This window comes from Mytilus galloprovincialis, chromosome 3, assembly GCF_965363235.1.
Source record: "Mytilus galloprovincialis chromosome 3, xbMytGall1.hap1.1, whole genome shotgun sequence".
NCBI classification, from domain to species: Eukaryota; Metazoa; Mollusca; class Bivalvia; order Mytilida; family Mytilidae; genus Mytilus; species Mytilus galloprovincialis.
In genome coordinates, this window is record NC_134840.1 from 56,908,212 (window position 1) to 56,920,295 (window position 12,084).

Here is a 12,084-nt window from a genome sequence, read left to right on the forward strand (position 1 = left end):
AGGATGCAACATTACAGTCTAATTTTAATATTAGTATTTTGCTTTAAAGCATTTGATACAGGTAGGGAATTTGGGGGGAAATGGTTCAGTATTACCATATTGTACTTAAAACTATCATTGCTTGTAACCTTTAATAAAAAAACAATCTTCACAGCTTGAAAAAAACTTGATTTTATCATTTTGTTATCTCCCCTTTCGTGTGTATTTTAAAACCTGCATCGGATTTTTTTTTAATTCAACTCATTGGTACTATATTTATTTGGTTTTATTAATTCCAAATTCGTATCAAATTTACCCAACATGCCGAGGTTCACTTTAAAAATATTGTGGATAATCCCCATGTTATATAAAGGTGTTAATGTCAGATCACAGAAGCCTACACTTCATCGATATATATAGAAAGTTACTCGTAATTTAGAAATTCCCAATTTTTTATGCCAATATAAATCTGATAATACTAACTAAAAACTTATATCAATATGAAATCTTTATCGTCCAAGATGCTAATTATCTTTCTTTTGTTGGGAATATGTGGTAAGGAACATTTTGCATTATTATAAGTAGTAAAATATTCTAGAACTTTTCTAATCTTTTTCAAATACATGTACTTCACTGGTCAATTTCTGTCTTTTTTATACAACTGCATTAAAATTTCTTTCAATCACAATTTAGACGCAAGAAAATATTGGTGTAATCTAGTTAAATACGAAAAACCAACGTCTGGGTGCTGCGCTGAAGTGGTATACAATACAACAACGAGTGCGTGCTGCGGAACAAAGATATATGACAGATCGAGAGATCATATAGATTATGAATGCTGTGCCGGTAAGATTTTATTTTAATTTAAACCAAGTATTTTATTAGTTAAATTATAGTTGGGTTGTCTTAACGATGTTAAACATTCACAGTAGTCCAAATTTAACTGTCGTGATTACAATAACTTATAACGAAACTTGGACATTATACGTTTTTCATAATTCAGAAGTAGAAAGATAGCGAAATGCATTTTGAAATAAAGTAAACAATTGTTGGTATGTTTTAAATATACTATGCAAAGACAAATAATTAATAATGAGCATCATGTTACCTCTTCATTAATTACGATAAGCTATCCGAGCGTGAAACTAATTTACATATATCCTTTTTTTCTAAATAGGAATAATTCATCTTTAAATTTTTAATTGGATAATTATCTCGCCCTGAAAATGCATGAAATATTTACCACTGGACGTAAAGCAACCTACACAATCAATCAATCATATGATAATAATTGAAAAGTAGATATATTTACAAGTCGTAATATAAAAATTTCCAATTATTTTCACGCTGATGAAATACATGTAGTTAGTAGCGTAACTGACGAAGCTCAGGGGCATTAATACTACAGTGTTTCTAGGGCATTAATACTACAGAGTTTCCGGGTTTTTTTTATGTCTTGATGCTTATTTGTCTTTGTATAATTTTGCAACCCCCACCCCCCCCCTTTCAGTCGACTAACATTCACAAAGACTTAACAGCAAAGGCATAGGCAGCAAAGGTATAATAAAAATTTATGAATATATGCTTGGTTTTGAACTAATTAATATTGAAATAATGCTTGTAAGGCATGTTTAACGTTAATTGTAATGATTTTAAATTGCCCGTTTTCAATAGATATCCACGTCTATAAGCGATATGAACAGACGTGTTGTGGAAGTGTGGTACGGAACAACATTGATATTGACCTGGAAGCCGATATATGTTGTGACAACAAATTCCATCCGAAAACAGAAGGCGTGTGCTGTGACAATACATTTCATAAGCATGGTATGTACATATTTAAATGTTTGTTCTCTTAATCTACGTGTATAAATGATATTTCATGCGATTTGAGTAGAAAAAAACTAAGTGAAGCAGGCTGTTGGTAAAAATTTTGAAACTCCTCTCAATCGTTTCAACATCTTTATCTATTACAAAATACAAATTGTCACCCTAAAAATGTTAAACCTGTAATTTGGTGCTCTCTGTAGTTGGTTTTGAAAAGTAAAAGGTATATAAATTTCAGGTGATAAAAATCGTCACAGCTGCTGTGGAAAATTGCTCAACGATAACAACAATAAAAAGTGTTGTAACGGCAAGCTGCACGACATTTCTTTAAATCCTGCAAGAACATGTTGTGGTATTGAAACGTATAACAATTCAACCCATTGGTGTGACGAGCGGGATCCGGATATCATTCTTCTACTCGGACAAGAGACGTGTTACGGGGAGAAATACTTGACAAATGAAACCAAAATTTGCTGCCATGGAAAACTTAGGAAACTAATAAATAAGACAACTGTAAATGATGACGCTTGTTGTGGTACAACTACTTACAACTCTAAAGAAAATACCATGACATGCGATAATAATCAGCTCGTTCCTATAGGTAATGCTATGTAAAATATCCAGAGTCTTACTCTATTGGAAATACCAATTACTGCAAAGTTCTAACCATTAAACATATTTACAATTGCATTATGTGTCCCTGTGTATGTAATGAAGCTACAATATAAACTGAAACAAAGAATTGTTTGTATAAAAACTATGAAAATGTTGTACTACTGTTTAAATGTATGGATTGATTGATTGATTGTTGGTCACTTAACGTCCAGTGGCAAATATTTCATGTACATTCACGACGATAAATGCATGGATATTCCTGCGAAAATAACTTGTAAGACTTTGCCCCCCCCCGCAGAGCTATATACAAACAGTACATTTACGGGTGTTACACGGACTCATTTTAGATGATACACAGACTCTTTTGAACTGTTACACGGACACTTTTTATGAATAGAATCACTCTGTGCATGATCAGTGAGTTCATGGGCACGTTAACTTTTAATTAGATTTGATCTTTTTGGTTCACCGACATATTTTCTGTCTTTTTAGTAAACAAAATATTTACGTTAGCATCAATATATTTTTTCATACATTACCAGTCAAATACTATTCCTATCAGTACACTATGGGATCAGATATTTAACTTCAAAAAGGGGGGGGGTATGGTTTTCTCCTAAAAAAATAATTTTGATCCCAAATTTTATAAGAAAAAAATTTCCTATGATCAAGCTGATGACAAATTAATGTTCTACATGATTCCTGATTTTCTGAATACCGTATATTTAATAGTGCTTATTCAAACCAAAAATATTTGGGTGTTGGCGTTGAAAAGTAAATAGTTGATATAATCAGAAAAGAACATACCGCCACCTTCATTAAGCAAAATTATCGGTTAATAAATGTTTTGTTCAATATATGGACATGAATAGTATTTGGACAATGCTGAAAGTAAAGAAATGATGCTACTGACGCTTATATTTCAATAAAAAAAAAAGACAGGAAATAAGTGAATAATAATCAAAAGATAAAATCGCTATCAACTCACCAATGTTTTTTCTACACTTGAAGTCAGGTCAAGGTCCTCGGCTATCGTCTCAAACCTTGACCAGACTACTTGTGCAGAAAAACTATTTGACAACGGTTGTTACCGGCCTGTTTCTTTGTTACCTTTGTATAGTATCTAATACATACACTTCTGGAATAAAGTGCACTGAGGTGTCGAGTGCAAGTGAATGATGAAAAAAAGGACAATACTGTGTTTGCTGTTTATTTTAAGGATTTAAATTTTTCAGGAAATATGCCAGCAGAGACATTTTTAAAAATGTGTGGAGACAGATCTATAAATGAAAATATCCAAGGTTGTTGTGATGGAACACCATTTGATTTGCTCAATCAAATTTGTTGTGGAGGTTGGTAAAATATGCTTACAAAAACGTCTCAGTAATTAAAACTTTCATTGTACAGTTTTGATCCAAATACTTAAAAACCAGATACTCCGCAGGGCGCAGCTTTATACGACCACAGAGTTCGAACCCTAAACAGTTGGGGCAAGTATGGACACAACATTTAAGCTTGATACAGCTCTGAATTTGAATTGTGATTAAATAGTTGACACAACATAGGTTTCTGACACAGAATGAATGTGGTCTAAGAACTTAAACTTAAAAACTTAAAACTTTTAAATTTGAAATTTACCTATTATGGTCCAATATCCAAAATCTAAATACATGGTTAGATCAAGCATATAAAAGAACCCCAAGAATTCAATTTTTTATGAAATCAAATCAAGTTCAATTTTGGACTCTTTAGACCTCAATGTGGACCAATTTGATAACCGGGCCCAAATACCAAAAATCTAAATACATGGTTAGATTCAGAATATATCAAAGAACCCCATATATTCATTTTTTGTTGAAATCAAACAAAGTTTAATTTTGGACCCCGACTTGGACCAACTTCAAAACTGGGCCTATAATCAAAAATCTAAATACATGTTTAGATTCAGAATATCAAATAATCCAAAGGATTCAATTTTTGCTGAAATCAAACAAAGAAAAAAGTTTAATTTTGGACCCCGATTTGAACCAACTTGAAAACTGGGACCATTATCAAAAATTTAAGTACATGTTTAAATTCAGCATATCAAAGAACCCCAAGAATTCAATTTTTGTTAAAATCAAGCTAAGTTTAATGTTGGCCCCTTTGGACCTTAATGTAGACCAATTTCAAAACGGGATTAAAAATTAAGAATCTACATACACAGTAAGATTCGGCATTTCAAAGAACCCCAACTATTTAATTTTTGATGAAATCAATCAAAGTTTTATTTTGGACCCTTTTGCCCCCTAAATCCTAAACTTTTAGGACCAAAACTCCCAAAATCAATCCCAACCTTCCTTTTGTGTTCATAAACCTCGATATTTTTTTTTTATATGTCATTATTACCTTTTATCAAGTACAGATCAACAAAAGCAGGAAAAGATAATTTTTGTGGCTAATCAAAATCTTTTTTTTTTCATTGTTGAGAAAAAAAAGTTTAAACATTAAATGATATCAAGAAGATGCTTTCTATGTATTTTGTTTGTTTGTGTTTGGTAGGTAGTTTTTTAATCATTTTTTTATGGGGGAAAGGGTTGCTTGAAGTCTTTAATTAACCATTACAAGCACATATTCAAAGATTACAAGCTTTTAACTGAAATACACAAACATAAAAGATTTTATTTTTTATATGACAACACACAAAAGACCTCAATGAAATTTATTAAAAAAATTAACAAAGATAATATACCACTGATACAATAGTTATGGCTTACAGGAACAATTCTGCATAAATCAAAGAAATGCTGTGATGGGAGAGAATTGGACACAGCAAAATATGTGTGTTGCAAGGGAGATACAATAGAACAACAGGTCAAGTTACAGCCTAACAGTGATGAATGCTGTTTACTGAAAAATGGTTCCTTTCAAACATACAACAGGAAATATTCTGAATGTTCTCTTACCTTAGGAGTTGCTCCAAAGGGATATAGATGTGGACCTTTGTTGTATAACAAAAGCACAGATCTTTGTTGTCAGGGAATACTATTTAAAAATGGTACTCTCCAGAAAAGGAAATGCTGTGGTGTTAAATCCTATGATACTCAATGCCAGGAATGCCAACACGATGGCATCATAGATTTGGAAACATGGTAAATATACTTATACCATTTAAAAACCTATACAAGAGGGTCCTTCATTTCTGTATTCTTTAATTTTTATATCATTTATGAATTCTTTATATATTCCGTACAAGAGTTCAATCTAATGGTAATTTAATTAAGAACAAGTTAAATAAAAATAAATAAAAAAATTGCTGAATATTATAAATATATCTAACAATAACAAATCATAAAAGAGTCATCATAATAAAAAACCAGATCAACATAAAAAACAAAACAAACACAGGATGATTACACTTTTTTAATGGACATTTGCACTTCAATTTAAAGGACTTTTGCGATTTTTAAAAAAGGACATGTCCATAGTTTGTAGTGTGCAAATGTCCTATCCTGTTACAGCTAACGTCCTGTGCCTAAAAATACCAGTGTCAACATAAAAAAACCAGTGTCAACATAAAAAAAATAGTGTCAACATAAAAAAAAACAGTGTCAACATAAAAAAAACAGTGTCAACATAAAAAAACCAGTCTCATCATGAAAAAAACAGTGACAACATAAGAATGCAATACTGAAGCTTTAAAGTTACAATAAATATTATTTTGTAGTAACAAACATGTCAAACATTACTGTGGAAAAAAAGAATATAACAAGGATAAAGATCTATGTTGTCGTAATAAACTTTATGTCAATGGAACAACCCAGAGAAAAGGCTGTTGTAGAATAAAATCTTACTTGAAAAAGAATGAAAAATGTCTTCATGGAGAAATCAGGGTAGGGTATGTATCTTTTCAAGGAAACATATTTGTCCTAATTATCAGGAGTCAGTTACACTAAAAAAAACTTGCGTCTTAGATTGATTATGAACAAATCTGTATACTTACAATCAATCTAAGTCGTAAGTTTGTATGTGAAACCTACTCAAAGATTTTAAAAACATAATAAAATTATCAAATATAAAGAAATTTATTTATCTGAAATACCAGGTAAGTTTATCCTACATTGAACTTTTGATGTCTTTCTTATTTAATCAAATATCTATTTGGAGATTGTTTTATCAGTTGAATATTTGGAAGTAGTATAAAATGATAGTTATTGCTATTTTACAAAAAAAATTTATTGATCTTACTGACTGATAATAACCATTTTCAGCACAGTAGAGTAAAATGAAAAATAATTGCTAGAAACTAAGAGCACACATGCTATTATCAAGGAAATTAACAACGTCACCATAGGTAAATACTGATGAACAGATTATCATTGGTCATTTCAACTCGATTGCTTTTCTCGATTTTTCTCTACCAGCTCAAGCTAGAAAATCAATGTCGTTGAGATGACCAACGATAATCTATAAGTATACCGCGTACTTAAGGGCATACGATACAGTTTTGAACATGTATTTACAAGTTGCTGAAAATTTGCATATAGGCTATTTTTTACCTGATTAAATCAAATATGTAATAAACAATATACCTTCATGTGCTACTTTTTGAGTAAAATGAGGTCGAAATTTTGTATATTTGCTCAAAATTCAGATTTGTGTCTGTATTTTCTTTTTCGAAAGAAAGACATAACTTTTTTGTTTTAAAAGATAAACACAAATTGTTTTTTGTTAAATAATCGGTAATTTCTGTATTTTATAAGTATCATTAAAAATTATGCAATTTTTATTCCGAAATAACTCTATATTTATCAAATGTTCATGAATAGAGGAAAAAACGTCATTTTTTGCTGCATGTTTATCAAGATTAAAAAAAATGCGCTATTTACAGTTTTATAAAATTTGGGTCACATAATCTCCTTGCAAAATGAAACAAATTGCTGTTTTAAACAATAGGGGTCCATGCACTCGTTTTCAAATTAAATCAGTTTGAATGATAAAAATCAGTCGAAAAATGCATCTTTTCCCGATATGTCATAGTTTGACGTCGCGAAAATAACATTTTACGTTAGCAACGTCATTACCTTCCGTGTAACTGTATCGTATGCCCTTAAAGAAGTAAGAATCAACCAGTTTATGAATGTGGTAAGCTAGGTGAGAGATGAATGTCTTCATGCATTGATCATAATTGAATCTAAGATATCCCTATCCTATAAAAATATAAATGAAAAGTGGTGGTTACCCACACCAAAATAGGAATGGGTATTTTTAAGCAAATTTGGAACAAAATGAACATATTGGTTCACAAACAATGGATAACATTTTTTGTTATATTTACTCAATATATTCAATAAATTACTATCAACAAGTCTTTTTTATTTCTTCCTCAAAGGCGTGTCTGTCCAAATTACTGTCAAAGAAGTTGGATTCAAAACAACCAAACATTGCTGACCTGGAAGAAAAATAAAACAAATATGTGTAAATATAAAAGTATGTATCCTTCACTATCAAGGCTCAAAATTTTTTCTACCACTTACTAAGCTAAATAATTATGTAACATGTAAACAAAATGATGATATTAAGCATATGATGTATATAAATATATACCATAAAAAAAGAAATGTTAGAAGCTATTTAGGGATGGGATTAAAGAAACTTCAGTTGAAGAAAGACACCATAAATGACCATATTTAAGAAAAGACAATCAATAGTCAACAAAACAAAGAACACTAAAGATTGAACGACATAAACCTCACAATACACATCCTGTAGTAAAATTATGCCAAGAAGAGCGGAAAATCTATAATAGGAATCCAAATAATTGTACAAGTTCTAAAAAAAAAAATAGAACAAAATAGTTGATTCATTTATTTTTATGGGTACCAATTTATTGTGGATTGAGAATTTTAGGATTTGCCAATGTTTGCATACAACCTTGTAGAAAATGTGTAATTCGTTGACCGTTTGAATTTGTTGTTTATCTATACCCAAAAAATCCACAAAAATTGGTTCCAAATGAATAATTATGAATCCACAGTACATGTTTGCAGTATAAAGCATCTTACAACTTAGAATGACAAAGTCATCTATCAATCAATAAATTATGCATCAATATTAAAAATTTATAGGAATTTTATGATACTGTCAAGTATTCTTGCAAGCATTTAGAAATAAAACTGATTTCTATTTGACATGGTTCTATTTTTTTTTCAGTTTACAGTATTAGTTACTTGACAGGAAAAACATGGGAAATAAACAACAGGAAAAAATCCAAAAACGTTGTCTTTAAAAAAGACTGCAGGTGTCTATTTAAAGGAAAGAAAGAGGCAATATTAGTATCCAAGAGAATAACTAAAGCTGGCAAGATAAGAGGTCAATTCTACCTTCTACCAATTTCAAAAAAAAACAAACAAAAAACAAAAATATTGATTAAAAAATTGAAAAAGGATATAAGACTAAAAAACAAAAAAAACAAAAGTTGTACCGGTAAGTCTAAGAAAAAAAATAGGAAAGAGCAAACAAAACGTGAATAAGGAATATGAATAACCTTTTTTTCAATCCCCCATTTCATATGCATTTTAGAATGGGGTAACCTTTTTGGGACATCAGGATCAGGTGTTTTCAACTCAAGATTTCAGGATTGACCCTTTCGGGATCCGGGATTTCTTTTTTCAAATTTTGGGCATTCAGGATTTTTATTTTTTTTTTAATTCGAGACCTCGGGCTATCATATTTTTAAGCCCAGAATTTTGGGATCAGGACCCCTTCGACTCTCCCTCATTTTAAAATGGAAAGTTTGTCAATTAAATATATGTCAAAATAATGAAGATTTCTTCCGAGGTTTTTTTTAATTACTAATGGGAATATTTGCCACTTGATTTTCTATATAAAAGTTTTTAGAGCATAAAAGGTTGCTTTTACTTTTTTTTGTATCAAATTAAAAGAAAAATAGTGTCATCTGACTCAAATTGGGTAGCAAGTGACTCTAGTCTTAAGCCAATCATCATTATTTATTATTGTCCAATATTATATGTATCATCATTATGGTCCAATACCTTACATATATATCATCATTATGGTCCAATATCATACATATATATCATCATTATGGTCCAATATCATACATTTATCATCATTATACCTCTTCACAGGCATCAAATTGTAAGGTTTGAGGCAAAACAAAAAGTTATCTTTTTCCGTATCAATATCAACATAAACATTTAGGATTGATTGAAGATCGTCATAGGCGGATCCAGGGGGGCCCTGCCCCCCCCCCTTCCGTGGGAAAAATTTGGTTGCTTATATAGGGAATAATTGAAGCATGACTGGAGCAGCCCCCCCCCCCCACCTTAGGAAAAGTTCTGGATCCCCCACTGATGGTGTAACTTCTATTGGTATTGTTTTACATGGATTTGATGAAATGAAGAAGTGATTTTCATTCACTTGTAAAATTGATTATCTAGTGTTTTTAAAATATCTTTAAATTTATTTTTCAACTTTTTGATAAATTCATGGGATTGAAAAAACCACTTTGCAGTTGGCGAAGTAATTAATAGTTATAAATACATGTGATCTAAGAGGCAGATCCAGCCATTTTAAAAAGGGGGTGTTCCAACTATATTTCCCAATTCAAGTACATTGATCGTCCAAAAAAGGGGTGTTCCAACCTATGGAACCCCCCCCCTCCCCCCCCCTTGGATCTGCCACTGGATCTATAATCAAGTACTGTTGTTCCAAGTTTATATATCTGCATAAGGAAATTTACACCATAAAGGAAGTAGATATTTTAAAATATTCTCAATGTTTTTCATTTAAAACATTAGATGTATTTATCAAGTGCATATCAAAACATGTTTAATTTTTCATGTGCATAAAAATACTGCATTCATCATGCTATAAATTCACTGCCAACTCATGTAAATTTACATTGTATATTTATAAAAGTATTATAAAATGTGTTCAAAACAAATCTACCTGTTTGTTATTGTAAAAGATTTTCTAATGTATTTTTATAATTACTAATAGGAATTTTTGAAGATGGAAATATCTATTGGATTTTTTTTTCTACTGAATATATCTGTTTTGTGCGTGTTATTCCCTTTCTATATGCAAATCAATGTAAAGGTATTAATAAATTTATAATGTTTTAGGCTTCTTTTAATAACACTTCTATAATATAAAAATTTCCAAAAAATTAAAGTCAATTAAATCAGATATGGAATAATCCATTCAGAAAAATAAATAAATAAAAAAGTGGATAAGACTTCCATATTCTTCCGCTAAATGTAAATAATCCGTATTTTAGTATAATGCTTAAAAAGTTGGAGGTTGTCCAAGAAATAAATAGAGCATGACATTCTATTTTTTACATATTTTAACCAAATTTTACATCATACAACCTAAGCTGTTTTGTAAATAGAATTATGATACAGTACTCATGGCCACAATATGTTAATAAATAATGGCAGTATCAATATAGGGCAAGTCTATTGGCCACAGAGTTAAAGGGTTCTTTATTTTTATAGAGCATTCCTTAGTTATTTGTGAAAGTATGTTTCAAAAAACTTTATATGCTGATTTGGATTTTTAAATGACAAAATTTTGCGTGAAAACAAAATGACCATTACAAGAAACAAAACTTTTGAATACTATTACTATCTCTTTAACCTCCTAAATTTCTTAATTCTTTTTTAAAATAGAACATTGTTATAAACTTGTTTTTTGTTAAGAGTAGACTCACTGATCAGTGTTATCCAACATAATGTTAGAATTCTCTAAATTTGATTTTTAAATTTGAAAAATAGGAAAATTTCTTTAATTATAACATAGTGACATATCGAGAACAATGAACTTTTAACACTATGAATGTAAATACATTTATTGTAAAGTATTCCATGATATTTATAGTTATGTAATTGTACAAAATGTATATAGGTACAAATGTATATATGTATGACGATGATAAAAGGAAATGACAAAAGTGAGTTTTTGGAAAATGAGAACTGGAAGAATGAGTTCGAATGAAAATAAACTTTGTAAATGTCTCACAGGTGATATTAAAAATTAAATGTATTATGACTGAATTATTTTGTGTTTAATTTATTTATATTAAACTTAATTATTTTTTACTTGTTTTTGTTATTTACACATTTAAAGATTGTAGTGCAGTATATGAAATATAATATTTGGGTTTACACTACTAGTTGGTCTTTGCAACTACCGTTTGACTCCAAATCTTCAGTGATCTTCAGTAGTATACTTGAAAAATATTCAATTAAAGAATTTATTTTTACCTTAATAGGAGGCCCAATAAGTTACCCTCTTATGTCATAATGTCATGTTTAAAAAAATATCTGAGGTCACCAGATTACTATTAACCCTTTCCTCCATGGATTTTCTTTTTCACATACTTGATTCACATAGGATTTTTTCAATAAAAAAAATTATCAGGTTTAAGTATAAATGCATTGCCAAAAACAAATATTTCATCAATGAAATTCCAGTCCGATACTCTCATGAATATCCTTTTTATATTGGATACAAATTTTATTTTAAAGTCTGTTACAGATTTTTTGAAGGTAATACGTTTCAATTGAGGCACTACACAGGTGTCAAAAGACATCATTTCAATTGAGTAAAGGGGGTGGCGTCAAAAGGCGTCATTATGGAGGAAAGGGATAAGCA

The 12,084-nt window shown here is 30.1% G+C and overlaps 1 protein-coding gene across 2 annotated transcripts; it reads left to right on the top strand.

Annotated features, from left to right (window-relative positions):
* Positions 1 to 464: 464 nt before the first annotated feature.
* LOC143068409 (uncharacterized) lies at positions 465 to 11,525 on the top strand. Of its 2 annotated transcripts, none has more exons than XM_076242424.1 (9): positions 465 to 534; positions 673 to 825; positions 1,654 to 1,806; positions 2,045 to 2,407; positions 3,657 to 3,773; positions 5,180 to 5,552; positions 6,128 to 6,298; positions 7,793 to 7,890; positions 8,614 to 11,525. In XM_076242424.1, exons 1-9 carry the CDS (start codon positions 480 to 482, stop codon positions 8,931 to 8,933), a joined length of 1,803 nt encoding a protein of 600 aa, XP_076098539.1. In that variant the 5' UTR covers positions 465 to 479; the 3' UTR covers positions 8,934 to 11,525. The 2 variants fall into 2 exon arrangements, with proteins under 2 accessions (XP_076098539.1, XP_076098540.1); XM_076242425.1 differs by having other exon boundaries at positions 5,372 to 5,552.
* Positions 11,526 to 12,084: the final 559 nt, after the last annotated feature.